The sequence below is a fragment of the Engystomops pustulosus genome, chromosome 1, assembly GCF_040894005.1.
Source record: "Engystomops pustulosus chromosome 1, aEngPut4.maternal, whole genome shotgun sequence".
Classification (NCBI taxonomy): Eukaryota; Metazoa; Chordata; class Amphibia; order Anura; family Leptodactylidae; genus Engystomops; species Engystomops pustulosus.
The window spans coordinates 93,140,738-93,157,672 of record NC_092411.1 but is presented as its reverse complement, the minus strand read 5'-3'; the positions used below and the strand labels follow the sequence as shown (position 1 = coordinate 93,157,672).

The 16,935-nt window shown below is 38.9% G+C and overlaps 1 protein-coding gene across 1 annotated transcript in view; it reads right to left on the bottom strand.

Annotated features, from left to right (window-relative positions):
• Positions 1 to 14,628, bottom strand: part of SVOP (SV2 related protein) — a 32,565-nt gene extending 17,937 nt beyond the window's left edge. Inside the window, exons 1-6 of the mRNA XM_072147617.1 lie at positions 14,403 to 14,628; positions 3,030 to 3,187; positions 2,033 to 2,118; positions 1,378 to 1,476; positions 709 to 780; positions 464 to 588 (exon numbers count right to left, since the gene is read on the bottom strand). Of these exons, the coding sequence (XP_072003718.1) occupies positions 464 to 588; positions 709 to 780; positions 1,378 to 1,476; positions 2,033 to 2,118; positions 3,030 to 3,187; positions 14,403 to 14,437 (575 nt within the window). The 5' untranslated portion in view covers positions 14,438 to 14,628. The remainder of the gene's footprint in view (positions 1 to 463; positions 589 to 708; positions 781 to 1,377; positions 1,477 to 2,032; positions 2,119 to 3,029; positions 3,188 to 14,402) is intronic.
• Between the last annotated feature and the right edge of the window lie 2,307 nt (positions 14,629 to 16,935).

Here is a 16,935-nt window from a genome sequence, read left to right as displayed (position 1 = left end):
GGTCAAACTGCACAACTTGTCTTCTCCTCAATGCCTCCTTCCCACTTATTGCCCTCCCCTGCCTCAGCTGGGAGCATGGGAGAGGGAGGTGCAAGGGCGTGCATAATTAGCAGCCTGGAGTGATGGACATCTCGTCCCCCTGTTCTGTGCTGCCAATTATAAATTTCTTTTCTAGTTGATCCTGGCATGTCAAACTTAGCGACAGACAGCACCAGGATCAACAACAAGAGCAGCGGAGGTGAGTATCTGCAGGGTTTTTTTTTGTTTTTGTTCTGGTTGATTTCTTTTAAGTATAATCTATAGATAGTATTGTAAACTATATAAAAGAATCAGCAAATCATAAACTGAGATGACAAATCTTTGTAAATACATCCAAACAAATATATCTGCCATATATAGGGCTACATCGTATACACAATATATACAAACAGTTAAATTATAAAAACAGCCAATTGAAACTTACGACTGTGGAACACCTCCAATCCCAAAACCTACTAATCCCCTAAGAACAATAATCCAGCTGTAGACTGGTGCAAATGCACTAAGGATTCCATAATACAATGTCCAAAATACACTGATCTTCAGACCCTGGGGAGATATGTTAACAGCCGATGTCAAAAGAGGCAAAATTCAATAAAAGGTGACATAATACAAACAGTTTATATAAGGCATCCAATATATTAAATGATCTGACTTTGTAACGCTTACCGTTTTCCTACCATACTGGTCTGACAGATTTCCCCAGAGGGATGAGCTGGACATCATCCCAATAAACACAACCTGTTGAGAAAGTAGAAAACAAACATCAGCAATCTCTGTGTCGCAGTGTCCTTTAGTCGCTGAAGGTGGTATCCATCAATTGAAGATCTGAAAATAAGAGGGCAGCTAATCTATAATGAAGGGAATATGGAGAATATAGCTCAAATATTATATAAATTATGATGATAACTTTCCATACATCCAGTAACATTTGTAGACATACCTCAAACATACAATGGGCTGCAAACACAGTGTGCATAGGGCATATTCACTGTAACTTGTTCAATGTAATTGTTAAAAACATATGTTACAGATGTAACTTCCTAAACGTGTCAGGTGGACACAAAGTACAGGGAAGAAATGACATGTTTTATAGCCACCTCTTAAGAATACATTAGGTAAAAAGGAATCTTTTATGGTAACACTTAACAGAATCAATTACCAAGGGCATAGAAGTATAAATTTATCACAGAGTTACTGCAGCTAACAATTTTATATTCGATAACAGTGCCAGCAAAGCTTTGTGCTTACACAGGATAAGTGCAAGTCCTTGGGCACGCATTACGTCAATGCAACACCTGGAACTTGATCCAAGAAATGGTCAGCGCATCTGCTTACCGATGTGAGCAAAGCAACTTGCCAACTGGGTAGTCTCCATTCACAGTGGAGCTGCGGAGCCAGGATACTAAGGATCATCATTTCCATTGCATCTGCCATCTACACAAATCAAGAGGCAAAGACTTCAGGAGCGAGATAACTCGAGAAGGTAAATTAGAGATCAACAAATGAAAGTACCAACTGTGCTAGGCTAAATGACAGAAAGAATACCATTCATCATCTTCATACCACGATTACACCATCGATCCAGAATCAAAATCCCATGTATACAGACATTATAATGTAAAGAAAATATAATTATGGCTGAAATACTGTGTGATGCAAAAGATCAGTTCTTCTGAAATCAAATAAAAAATGATAAAGAATTATATAGATGGCTAATATGTCACCTGTAGAGCTAAGAGCACAGGTGGGCATTATAGAAAGGAGTACAGTATAGAATCAATGTGGAACTTTCATGAAGATCACTAACACTCAACGCTCAGGTCCTGTTTCACCAACACTTTCTTTTCTGACTGCAGACGTTGCCACAAATTTGATAACTGCTGATTTGCTAAATGCAAATGCAAATGCTTCGTATGGGATAACATAGGTGACTTGTATTAAACAGACGTTGGGGCACATGTATCAAACTTTTTCTAACAGAGTTACTTGCCCAGGCCAGTCCAGTAAGAATTGACAGCTTCCACTGGAATTTCCCGAATCCAATTGCTTCCACAGCATCTTCCACCATAAATGTGTCTGTAAGAAAGATTAAACAAGACTTTAAGTAAAGACTTTGATAAATAACAGTGGGTTAAGGGCTTATTCACATGGCTGTCTGCGGGGACGTACATGTGGCCGCATGTACGTCCCCATAGACAGCAAAAGCGGCACGGCAAGGATACGGTGCCACACATGTGTGGCACCGATCCGGGCCGCACACCCCAAAAAGATAGAGCATGCTCTATCCTCCGGCGTGTGTGTCGGCCGTGGGCTGCTGTTTTCTATGGAGTGAGGATGGGCCACCTCCTCCTCCTCTCCAGCACACAGCGGGCATACCGCGTGTGTATGTACCCTAAACATAACTGACAAAACTCCCACATGGGAATGTTTTACAGCAAAAATCATATGTTTCTTTATGAATCTCATGGATCTTATCATCTCTCATCTCTGATCTGTGTCATCTCTCTTTTTCTATGTGTCAGATACCAGTAGAATGTTCAGAAGCTAAATAAAAGTGTAAAGTGTGCTTAATTTACAATCTTTGACCCTTGTGGTAGATTTTCTTTAAAAGTGTTATGGTGTAAGGCATACAATTAATAATATACTTTTTACTTTAATTCCTCACAGTTTTCTAGATCTCTGCTTGTCCTTCTATAGAAAGCTTCTATATTTACTTCCAGTGAATAGAAATCTGTCCATGCTCTTGTGACACAAGCCATTAGTATCACATGACCATGGATAGATTTCTATGCACTTGAAGTAAACATAGAAGCTTCATAAAGTATGACAGCAAGCAGAGATCTAGAAAACCATGAGGGATTGATAAAGTAACTATACTGGAAAATTCTATAACTTTTCATTACACAAAAAATATAGATTATTTGCTGAAAGTGGAAACCCCTTATATCGTTACTTTTCATGTACAAGAGCACTTGGTGTGTTCCTACCATCAGTAGGGTTGGCAAATTCCTTTGGCACTGTGGTTCCATCTTCCAGTTCCACCGCTTCCAAATCTGTGTGGACAGGTCCAATTTGAATTTCATGTTCCCCAGATATGTTGTCTTCTGATTTTGCGCTTTCTCCAGTGCGACGGAATTTGACAACACTGCAAATAAAAGATAATTGTATATTGCAATATTAAGACATTTTTATACTTTTTTATGAGTGTATGAAGCAGCTAACATTTTCATTACCCTTTTGGGAACTTTATGATTTTTTAATTGCTTTTTATATGGGAAATGGCAAAAATTTGGTGACAGATGAACTTATTTTTTTCTGACACAGCGTTCACTGTAAGGGATAATTATTTTTATATTTTAGTAGAACAGGCATTTTGTACACCTGTTTATTTTTATGTTTGTTCTATGGTAAGAGATGATTTTAATTTTTGTGTGTCTTATTTATTTTACTTTTTTGAACTGTAGGGGTCTGATTGCTTATTCAATACACTTCAAATAACTATAATAGTAAAGTGAATCCATCCCTATTACATCCTGCCTTTAGTAGGGTGTAATAGGGATTCTCAGTGCTGTAATGGAACCTTAATTAGACTCCCAAGTCATAGGATTGGAGATAAGATAGTGGCTCTGCTGTTTAGTGTTTCATGTATTATAGCTCATTAGTCCTCTCAATACAGGATAAAAACTTGGTGCAGTATATGAGTAGTTCATAATATTCAGTGTTTTAATACCTCACATGTTGTAGTTGTGAGTTTTACATCAGTTATCTGTGCAGATTGCTGCATAATGCTGGTGAATGGAAACATACCTAACAATTGCAAACACAAGTATTCCATTAACCGGAAATAGAAACGTTACAGGTTTCAAAGCTTTTCAGCCATGCTAGTAAAAGTAATCACCTGTAAGCTAAATAACATACACTACCCTGATATCATATAGCGTTTTAGGAAAGGAGTATGCTGCTAATGTGCTTAGCTCGAAGAGTATTGTAACGCATAGCTCCCATCTTCATTAGATCTTTGGTTATTTGCATTGGTTATTGTGAGCCAAAACCAGGTGTAAGAGAACACACAAGGAGTCTCTGCCTGCTGGCCAAACAGCAGCGCCGACACTCTAACAACTGTTCCAATTTTGCCGCTTCTCTGTACAATAGCTGGAAAGACTTGCACTATTTTTGCGTGTTCAACAACAAATAGTTTTATCTCTGAAGTCCTAATGGAGTCCTAATGGAGATGTGAAGTTGGCCTCAAATTTTATACACCTGAAATTTTAGGCCTGTACTTTTCTGTTTGTAAAATTGTCATAAGACATTTTCTGGCTTATATATGTATAATGATATATTTTGACAACCCAGCAATCTGATATTATGGGTCGTCAAAATATATAAACCAGAAGACCTCTTTGATCTATATGTGAAAACCCAGGCAATTAGTTTTAATTTGAAGAGTGTTACAAATATTGCATATTTTTGCTGCACACATATAATGTAGGTCCATCGTACAACGTTCATCATTGATAAAATGGGGGAGAATGATCAAAATCTGGTACAAGTTGTTCTGTTACATTACATGCTTTTTGAGGATCCTTTGATAAATGTTGCAATTATATTTATACTATTTGTTACAAATGTATTTTTTTGTACTTTGTGTTCCATTTACACAGTGAACAAAGTTCAATACAAGACTAAAAGCATGTTTTCAATATTTATGGTTGTTGAGAGACAAATGACATAGAAATAGATCTATCCAAGCAGCCTTTGTGTACTCACATAATGACCAACCCAGCCTGTTATATGATGAAGGCCATGAATTCAGGCCCTTCTGTACAAACATTATAGAAATATGTTACTGATGGTATAATGGCAACTAATTCAGCAGTGACAGAAAATTACACTCGCTTTCTTTCATCTGCAGAAAGGTGAAATCAGCAGCGGGGAAAAAGCCTGAAACACAATGAGGAACATTTCTAAAAACATTTACAGGCGCATTTTTAGAATTGTCAGGAACAGAACTACAAGAACTAGTATGCGAGTTCCGGTGCTTATAGGGACCTAACAGTTCCTCTGCTACATATGTTCACAGCACTCCAATAAATAAGATGCAACATTGCTGGTCTTCTCAGATTTGTAGTAGGGCCCAGTAGATTAAAAATACCATCTATTATCATGTATGGAAATCTTTTGCTAGAGGTAAAATACAGATGCAAAATCTTATAAGCAAAAAATCTATAAAATATTCAAAATTCTCACAAATTACTGATGCATATTTTTTAATAACAGTTCACAAAATGACTTATAATAAATGTCTACTAATATAGATTTAACTTTAAAGTTAAAGAGGATCTGTCTAAAGTACGCAGCTCCTAGCGCTAGCCCATTTTTAGCAGTGATAAACTGCTAGTTTTTCTGAACCCACCGATAAAGCCAGCAAACACTGCCGCGCTGTACACTAGAATCGCCGGACCACGCTAGAAGAGGTCAGGTGTTTTCATGAGGGGGCGGTCCGAGGTGCTGCCTATTCCCCAGACCCCCCACCCACTTCATAGGCCGGCGGTGACTGACGAGCGTCATGCGGCAGTCACCGCCCCTAATCCAGCTCCCTCATGAATATGCAGGACCGCTTACAGCATGGTCCAGCATTTCTAGTGTACATCGCGGCAGTGTCTGCTGACGTTATTGGAGGTTTCCGATAACGCTATCACTGCTGCGTCGGTTTTAGCACTAGGAGCTGCTTACTCTAGCTCCTAGTGACGTTTTTACAGGTGACAGGTCCTCTTTAACAAACGCATGTGTTAACATGTGTTAATGCATACATTTTGTAAACGCCATGTTGACAGCAATGTAATTAGGCAAATCTGCTCTCTCAACTATTGTGATGCGTTTGAGAATGCATGCGTTACTGCCACCTGTGACCTCCCTTAGTAACCAATACATTTTAATAAAATGTGAATGCAAAAATGTCTAAATTAAAAAAAAAACTACTTTCAATGCCCAACAGATTTATGTGCAAAATTCTAAACATTTAATGCATGTGAAATAATTAAAATTTACATGTTAAAACAGGGACCATGAAAAAAAATATCTCCACTTGCCCTGGACCAGGTACAGATTTGCACCTAAAAGGTTGCAAAAATTAGCAAAAAAAGTGATACATAAATTAAATGTCATGCAAAAATTAAAGAAACTAAAATTGCTGAAATAAAGCTACATGTACCCCAATGTTTTTTTTGTCGTTGTGACAGTTTGATTTTCAAATTTTTGGGTTGTCCTGACAACAAGGATTAACAAAAAAGCTTCATTGCAAACACCTTTGATAACCAACTCTTACAGTTGATTATTGCAGCCTAGGACTAAAGTTCAGTGAATTACCACAATCCTGAGGTCCATCTGTAACTAGGAGTCATCTGTACGTCGGGTGTCCTTAAGTTGGGGACAGTGAACTTTTAAGTACTCCACAATCTTGGCTTTTGTAGATAGAGCATACATACCACGTAGATCAGTGTAAATCCTATGTCACATATTTTGTACAAATTGCTCTCTGTCAGAAATTTCCTATAGATATTTATCTCCTCTGTTCTATCTTATCTTGTTGTATATACATTTATCTCCAATAGCCATTTATTTAGCTTACTTTTCAATTTTAAAGGCTCTGGACACCTTTTCAAAGAATTTTATATTTCAAGAAGAGGGGAAAAATCAGTTGCCATGGGCTTTGTAGCACCTACAACAATGCTTCTGGTGTTATTTTACAGAAGAACTCTGCTTTGATTCTGAAACACCAAATTCACAGTTCTCTGTTCTGTAGCACCAGAGATGTAGCTGTTAAATGCATTGTTGGGAATGCAAACTGCAGATAAAAATCTAATTTCCAACTATGTCCTTAATGAGGTTTTCTGCAAAAGAGGCAAGATTTAGGACAAATAGAATAAAATTCTATATCTTACCCCTCCATAGGGTATCCCTTGTTCCTGCAGAAATAACCTCCTCTTGGCTGGTTATTCCCCTTGAACCCTTCCCTTTCAGGGGTTTCCTTAAAAAAAACTTACTAGGGATAGGGAGAAAGTTGTACATGTAAAAGGCGTAGTGCACCCCGGCTATATTATCTCAGTTTCACTAGACATGTGAGTCCAATGTTCCTTCTCAGGCTCAGATCTAGGAATGTATAAATGTTATTTTGTTTTCATTCAAGGCACTGAAAACCAATATACAGGTCGATTTTGGGGCCGTAGACTACAGGGTCAGTATCATATTGGATAAAGTTGAAAAACTACTTGGTCCATCAAGTCCAAACTATAAATCCTGCAATAGTGATCAAAAGGAAGACAAAAATAATCCTGCAAGGTGGTAATTGGCTGAAAGTAAGAAAAAAATCCTTCCTAACCCCAGATATGGCAGTCATAACTCCCTGGATAAACAAAACCTATATAAAACATGTTTTGTTCCCATAATCTTTGTTTCACAATGTTTTTATTAGTTTTTAAATTTTGAAGGGGTACAGAAATAAAAAGGGGATGAAGAGGAGATGCACAATAAAAGCCAGTAAGAGCATTTAACATAGTATCTCTCAGACCCTACTTGGTCTGGTAATTCTATATGTTACAAATTATAGACCCTCTGGGTCCGCTATGAGTTCTTCAAAGCAAATTATCTCCAATATATAACAGGAGGGAAGGGGAAACACAATTAGGAACGGAATACTGGGTAGGGAAGGGGGTCCTGTTGGGATGAGAAATTGTCTATCTATATTAAACTCTTGATTGATATGTAATCCACATCTGCCATGTTTCATTAAACAGTGTCATTTTATCATGTACTGTACAATAAAGCTTATCATTAACCATTATCCACATTCGTTTGTTTTTTATCAGTTCCAGGGGAACCATGGCCTTTTTCCAAGAGGCTGCAATCGCTATCTTAGCTGCTAGAAAGAAAAAGGATAGAAATCTCCTCATGGGAGCAGATATATCTGGGATCTTTTCGTTGAGTAAAGCTTGACTGGGGGATAGTGTCAGGTTTATCAAGGTTATCGAGTATAACATGTTATAAATACGCCTCCAATATCTACGAATTTTTGGACACTCCCACCACACATGGAAGTGAGTGCCCCTAGCACCACAGCCTCTGAAACACAGGGGAGAGTAAGCAGGGGCAGCTTGCGCAATACGTACTGGGACTAAATACCACCTAAGTAGTACTTTATAATTCGCTTCAACAAGTGCCATATTAATAGAAATTTTCGCCGTATTTTCTGCCATATCCTGCCATTCCCATTAAGAAAAGGATTTATTTAAGTCACTTTCCCATGCCAGCATATAGCCCAGTTTCCCAGGTTGGTCATTTAAAATTTGATAAATATTCGATAGAGTGTGGGGTAGGTCCGCTGTTTTTAGACAAAGGTCTTCGAACAAGGTATGAACTGTTATATCTTGACAAGAATTTTTCAGTTTTTGGAGGAAATTATATATTTGTTGAAATCTGTATGATTCTGTCTCTGGCATATCGTATTTTGTTTTAAAGTACTCCCTTGATCGAAGACCTTGTCTATCATAAAAGTCCCCTATACGATACAACCCCTTGTCTGTCCACCACTTAAATTGGCCATGTTGGAGGCCTGGGGAGAAGCTAGGATTGTTTAGTATTCTTGCAACAGGAGTATGTGGCGACTGTAATCTATAGCTACGTTTAATTCTATCCCAGATCGAAAGCATAGAAGAGAGGAGTGGGCACATAATCAGCGGCCTTTCTCTGGGTTTCAACCAGGGTAGGGCATCAATCGGTATCTGTGGGCATGCAGATTGTTCAATTTGCGCCCAAAGTGGTAAAGCTTCCTTTTTGTGAGAGGTAACCAAAGGTACTAATCTGGAGGCATAATAATATTTTAATATATTTACCGCCCCTAAGCCACCTTGAATCTTGGATGAGTACATCGTTCTTGCAGAAATCCTACTTCTTTTGGGTCCCCAAATAAATTTATTTATGTCTCTTTGAAGGGATTTTAAACTAGCTAGAGGTACGTGTTCCCATAATCTTTGATGTTTTTGCTCTCAAAGGCTTCCAGGCCCCTCGTGAACATTTACAAATTTACAGCATTCACGACTTCATGAGTTCCCTGTCTATGGCGATGGCATGACCACCTCTCCAGAGGATGCCCCCTTGTCTTCTGGGGGAGAGAAACATTCAGCCACACAGGCATAATACTGAACAATTTTTCCATTATAAATAACAGAAGCATGACGTAAAGTAGCCTTCCCTGTATGGAAATCATCTGATACTAGATAGAAGGTCTTCCTTATGTATCAGTAGTTAAGTTTCTGCTGTCCTCCTCCTACTGGGAGCAAACAAAGGTAAAATCTGCAAAGGGAGAAGGAGATAATTAAAGACTCTCAGGCAGCATTAGTGCAGAGGGAGAGCAGAATCTAATGGGAGGAGAAGGATTACACACACAGCACCAGTACAGAGACATCTGAGGTTAGAGTGTTTTAGCACAGATGGGTCTGTATTGGAAAGAGAACGCTGTATAGGATAAAACAGATGCTGATAGAAAATAGCTAGTGAAGGAAGCGCCATACTGGATTCACAGAACTCCCTTGTGGTATTTTCAGCATTTAAAATTATGACTGCCATAATGGAGTTGGGAGGGAATTTTTCCCAATTTTGGGCTAATCGGAATCAGCCTAGTAGGGTTTGTTGTGCCTTCCTCTTGACCACCACTGTAGGAGTTATAGGTTGGATTTGATGGAGGCAATAGTGGTCACATGGAACTGTGTAGTATCAGTATTGTTGGCCGTATGCTAGTTGTACAAATGGCAGCTAGCATTCAGCTTCCATAGGAGTGCACTATGACGGCACGGTATAGTGAGCCCACAAGCGTGTCAATGTACCGGGCCGTTGCCAGAAAAATGATAGCGTGTGCTTTTTATTTAGCTGTATGTACTGCACGGCAGCACACCTTCCTATGAAGAGGGGAAGGGTGAGGAGCGTTCCCACTCCACTTCTCCAGTCGAATGTATACAACGTATCATATGTTTGTGTTAAAGCTGCCTAGGAGTGGTAGCAGATCCATGAGGTGTGCAGCACCGTGTTAACAACAGATTCTAACCTGTTATGTAACTAATTCTAATAGAGAACTCCAGTCAATAATGAAAAACATCCAAAACTGAGAATGCCAAAGGATTTATTAGTAAATATATTGCTCTGACTTTTGTCACAATCACAAATGCATGTTAAATCAATACTTAATATAAAATAAAAAGGTTTGTGTTTCTATGTCTCAGCTGTGTTTATCTGCATTCCTTGTATCCAACAAAAACAGACAATGACAACAAAGCTTAGCCGTGCCAGTCTGCTTAGATTGGACCAATTAGCTGAAAACATCGGAGGGGGGAGTTAATTTATAGAAATGGCTTGTGTCTTGCCCAGCAATATTAATGTAGGAGCTTCTGGAAGATGCAAGATAAAGAATATTAATATGAAGACATTTCTGAAGTTCTTTATTATCTATTGTACAATATGAAGTACATACGGGTAGGTACACACATTCTTTCAGCAACATACAATTCTTTCGTAACACTTGTATATGGAATTGTATATTCTGCCTCATTGTAATAGCAGAGCTTTTGTAATATTAAAGCATTAACATGGAGACTGTCACCAGCTTTTACACAACTAAACTATCCTGTTTCCCTAAAAATAAGACACCTCCCGAAAATAACACATAGGGCAAATTGTTTCAGGCTTATGAATCTAAGGCCTCCCCTGAAAATAAGACCTTGCGGCAGTCATTGCTACCGCTCCCCCCACCCCCAAAAAAGTGCTAAACATGAGCTATGGATGGGGCCAATGATTCTAATAGAAAGTCAAATTCAGAGTTTGGAGAGTTAAGAGTTAAGGAATTTAGAGAAGCTGAAGAAAAATTTTTGTTCATAAATTGCGCTATCACAGTGCAGTAGAAGGACCGAAACGTAAATCTTGGAAGTTTCGGATGTTTACGGTGCTCAAACAAGTTTTACAACGGATTTCTGCTCGTAAACCGGAACTTTGTGTATGTCTGACGAAGGCTCGGTTTCTGAGCCGAAACGCGTTGCAAACCTTAATAAAAGATCTTCGTTTGAAGCTGAACCGAAGAAGCTTTGCTTGTTTGAGCGCCGGCAACATCCGAAACTTCCAATATTTACATTTGGGTCCTTCTACAGAACCATAGATATGGCCAGTTAACATGGGAAATGAGTTGCAGAAAAAAAAATCCCTACCTTTTTCTTTACCTGCCTATGGTTACCTATCTATGGTTTTGTAGCTCACAGAACCACAATCCTGATTTAGTTTCAAAGATTAGATTTTTAACTTTGATATGATGCTAAGTGCTATAGAGCTCAAGGTATGGGCATCTGAAGTGACACTCCCCTTCAGCCTCTAAAAGGAACCCATTTATAGCAAAAAGTTGGTCTTTTCAGCTCATTTGCATATGACTGAAGGTTTTTTTTTTATAAGAGCAAATGAGTTAAAGGATATTTTATACCCTGTCTGAGAGTACTGGTAGTTTTGTGGAGTTGAAGCTGGTGTCCCTTTGATCGGTTTGAGAATAATTTAACCTTTTAATTTGCCAGTCTAATTTATTATTACCATTGTTTTGGCATACACTTTCTCACTGATGTACATTGACATATGACATCTAAAATTTACACTAAATATTTTGAAAAAAATATCCCCTTTAACATAAATAAAAGGTATAAAATGTGTATATTGTGGATAGTCCCTAATAAACTCAACAGCCCAAAATGTAATCTATTACCTTTTAAAAGAGCAGAACATCCACTGCTATTTCCAGCTTGTGATGCACAAAGTTCTGCCACTACCTTCTGTTACAATACCTACTGTATTTTAGGGCACATATCGGAATGTATTGAATATAATCTTATAATGTAGTTCCATATTTAGACATCAGTGACAGCAGCTGTTTTGTTTTTGTACTAACAAATGAACATATGGCAGGGTATATTTACATGGCATATACATTAGAGATCAGTGTAAGCAACCATATATGCTGAAGATACACATTGTTATATGGATATTTATAGATAAACACAAGAAATATCCCAGTAATACAGTGTATTCATATTTGTTAAGATCTATTTCCTAAATTGTTTCTAGATTCTTTATTCCATCTACACTATATTCAGGTATGCAATACTGACTTAATACTTAAGACTTAATAAAGCCCAATGTGATTCTGGACTGTTTATCTCCCTTAGGCTTAGTTCACACACTTAAACCTCCGTTCCTTATCGCCATTAAAAACGTAAAGAACAGAGTTTTAACACAACAGTTAAAAATTCGATTGACTTCAATGTAAATTTTATGTGCAATTAGGAAAGCATCCAGTATGTATGTGGGTTTTTTAATGAAAAAAACTACAGTGGCAGTACTTTTTTCTCTGTTAAAAAAAAAAACACATGCACAACGGATGTTATAATTTTTACACTGAAGTCAATGGGAGACAGATAATTAGAAAATGTGTCAGTTATTACATCAGTTTTTTGAGATATATAGATATAGATAGACAGAGGTAGTTAATCTATATATAAGTAAATAGAAGATGGATAGATAGATAGATAGATAGATAGATAGATAGATAGATAGATAGATAGATAGATAGATAGTGTGTGGCCGGAACATCTGGGGGCTAGTATAAACTCTTGTCAGAAAGATAGATATGGATAGAAAAGATAAACATGACATATACATCAATGATTTGTCATAATAAATGTTAAAAATGGACTATAAGGCTATTTTTACATGAACGAATGCTCAGGCTACAAGCTACACAGGTACGCGTGCAGCATGGCTGTACATATCTATGGGGATCGATATCCAACCTTAAATTGTGTGCTTCCCTAAATAAAGGGTTTGTATGTTCTCTACATGTTTGCATTGGTTTCCTCCGGGTCCTCCGGTTTCCTCCCACATGCTAACACATACTGGTAGGTTGATTAGATTGTGAGACCAATTAGGGTCTGAATTGGCAAGCTCTGTGCTGCTCTGAGTAATCTGTGTGCACTATATATGTAAAGGAATTATTATTATTATTTATGTGAAAGGGGCCTAACTGGCATGTCTTCAGTTATGTTCAGTTTATTTATCATCCTTCTTTTCTAATGGAGATAAATACAGTGGAATCTTGGATTACAAGTAACGTGATCTGCAAGAGTTTTTCAAGACAAGCTTACATTTTGCAAAAGATGTTACTTGGTTTACAAGGAAAATGTCATAACACAAGCATTATGTGAGCCCCCCCTCTACTATATAGTATCTCTCTCTCACACAAAATAATAGAAGAAATATTATTATTACTATTATTATTATTACTATTATTTTTATTGAAGAAGTAGAAGAAATAAAGGAACTGGATGTTGTACTACACATGACTAAATATTTTTGGGGCGTGGAACATATTGGTGCTCATTTACTAAGGGTCTGTGGAGCATTTTCGGCGGGTTTCCTGACGATTTCCGTTTTGCGTCCTGGTATTTTGGGGCTTGCGATCGGCCGGCTTGCACTCAACAGAAATGGGGGGACGTGGCGGTCGGTCAATCTGGCGGATTCGGACAACGCGCAAGATTTAACATTTAGAATTGTGTCGGACGGACCTCGGCGCAGAAGCAACGGATGCAGGAACTCTGGCGCATGATCTTAGTGAATCGCGGCAGACCTGAATCCTCGTCGGACAACCCCTGTGGGATCGTGTCAGGACCGGGTAAGTAAATCTGCCCCATTGTCTCTGTTTCAATGATTTCCTATGGGAAAAATTGCTTTGTTATGTGAGTGATTTGGATCAAAGGCTGTAGTCCAAGGCTCCACTGTAAACTAAAATGCTGATGGTAGTGTGAACCTATTCTCATTCGCTGTGTATTATAAACAGACACAGTAATAATACAGTGTATGAATATAGGAATAGCTTCCATATACAGAGGTCTGAGCACAGGTATTCTATCTGGAGTACTACAGTCTTATGTTGTTTCTGATCTATTTTACAGTTAACTATTTTTGGACAATGTAAAATATCATGAATGACTATTACAGAGAGCCCCCTGAGAAGGGAAAGGGATAACCAACCCCTGGTATAATGCCCTGCATTGCATTGCTCAGAACAATGAAGACCTCCTTACGTCCTTTCAGACTATTCTTTAATATGACAAAAAAAAAGCCCTTCTTGTGTCTTAGCTGTTAACCTATTGTTGCACAAGGCATATCGCTGCCTCCATTTATCTAACGCTAATTCCAATGATAGATAAGACACAGGGGGCCTTATCCTGCTGTGTGGATGCTGAATACAGTCACAAATAGATGCTGAGGATGGAGCTACTCACGGAAGATGTCTTAGCTGGAACAGGTCATCCTCCATCTCTGTGCTGTGTGTGGTCCAGACGCCCTGACTGCTCTCCTGGCCTGTCACATGGTGCTGGGTGCAGGAGGTCTGCCGGCTGGACAGCTCCTGTGTGTTGTGAGCACAAACAGATGTGTCACACTTCAGGAATGGTTCCCTGCCAGCAATGCCAGCCACACAGGCCCTCCTCTCCCCTCACATGTAACATGCACGCCCATTGGCTCTGCCTCTATGACATAGATGGCCTCCTGCATGGCTGCCTCCTATTGGCTCCTCATTGAGCCCAGGCTGCTAATAAGAGCTGATTGATAAAACTCTGCCAGTTTGGCACTTGCTGGAGAGCAAACAGATTCCTCATGTATGGAAGAAAACTGATGTAGAATTGTCCATGGCTGATCCCCTGCTACCTGAATATCTGTCACTGGAACAGCTTGCATTGTCTTATGATAAAGTCTTCATTCTAGGTATCTTTTCTAGACGCTTTCTGACAGGTAACCATTTATTTTACACTCCAGAGAAGAAAAAAAGAAAGAAAAAAATTCATCCCAAATCTTATACATCATTACTATATTATCAATCGATTTAAAAAAATGATCAAAAGGGATTGTAGGCTTCTTGTAGGATCACTAAAGGAGAATAGGGGGTTTTCCAGGCAAAATGTATTTAACTATCCAAAGAATAGGTCAATAATTTATTTTTCCCAGACAATCCTGCTTTCTGGTTTGGTATTATAAACTGCAACTGAATACAACCTTAAAATAAACGTGAATGTGTGAAGATACCATAGCTGTGGATATTAGAATGGTCCTATAGTGGTTATAACATGCACAACCTGCAATGTCTCCCTAGTGTCACCCGGAGACACTAGAAAGAAGGGAGATGCGGTTTGTTACCACTTCTCCCTTCTCCGCTCCTCACAGCATCGCACTAAATAAGACAATGCACAAAGGAGCAGAGCCCGGGCGACCGCCGTCACCATAGACTCGGCGGACACGTGACTGCTAGGTCTAAAGGGGTTAATCAGAGCTGCTGGGTCTAATTAGCTCTGATCAGACTCCCCAGTGACAAGTGGTATTTCCCCTGTAACTGAGGCTCATATAGATGCCTCAGTTACAGGGGAATACTTGCAAAAGAAAAAAAAATTAGGATTTTTTTTTTTTAAGTAAAAATGTCCCCCAGGGGTCTTTTTATGACCTCATGGGGGACATATAAAGTAAAAACACACACACAAAAAATATTAATAAATATTCATAAAAATACAATGACATTTCCCCATATAAAAAAAATCCCCCGCTTCACTACAAAAAGCATCGCCATAGTCGCCCCGTTTGCCCGAGACTATACATTTTATATCTCAAAACGACTGAAACAAAATAAGGAATTCATTGATAATATTCATTTTGAGTTAATTTGAAATTTAAAAAAAAAAAAAGTTAAAAAATGTTTACCATCCGTTTGGCGGCTTTGAACCTGTAGAACATTTCTAGTAGTATAGGCAGCTGCGAAACAGATTAAAACCAGCCAAACACATGGTAAACATTAAAAAACGTTTTTTAAACAGACTGAAAATGCATGCTTTAAAATGGTTCAAAAATGTAACGTGTGCCATCACCCTTAGGGTGGTGTTACATGTGGCGTTTTGAACCCGTTTTTAGTCTGTTTTTAGTCAGTTAAAAAACGCATCCTTTTTTGTCCGTTTTTAATTAAGATAATTGGGAGAACCGGACAAAAACAGATGCGTTTTCCAAAACACATGTGTTTTTTGACGGACTGAAAACGCACGACTAAAAACTGACTAAAAATGGGTTCCAAACGCCACGTGTGACACCACCCTTAAACCCAGAATTGAGCTCCACCACTGGGACTCAGTTCCATCTGCACCAGCCCAGCTTGAACCTACTACCAGGCTATGTGTAACCTTCCTGTGGACCGGCTCTCCATGACTCTTCCAGCTTGAGAATCTGCTGTTAATCGTTTGGCTGTTGCTTAAATAAAGTTGATTTGCACAACGTTCCCTCCCTCTGATCCCTGGATACGGCTGATTAACACCACGGGCTTTCCTATCCATCAGCCAGGAATTCATCCTACAGACACCTCAGGGTTTACTCCAGGAGAAACCACTGCATCAGCTTCTCCCTCCATATTTCTTCCACACACCACCTGCTGGAGACCTGCCAGGCTGTAGGGCAGCCCTCCGTTCCCCATACCAAGCACCATGACCACAGAGTGTCCAGGGCTGCGTTAGCATGCCACTCCAGTATTCTGGGCCCCGTCTGCCCCCAGGCCACAAGAAAAGGCTAGGCCCCAGTGGGGGATGTTGCACCCTGACTAGGCATTATACCATGTATCACCTTTGACTGTAACCCATCTGGTAAAATTTTGTACTGTGCATTGTCAATGGAGACCTTCTAAGCAAGACATAAACAAATCAAGGCTACCTACATATGACATGTACAGTTTAATGGGACATAAACAAAGGTTGTTTGCTGCCCATGTATCATCTGAAGACAATAATA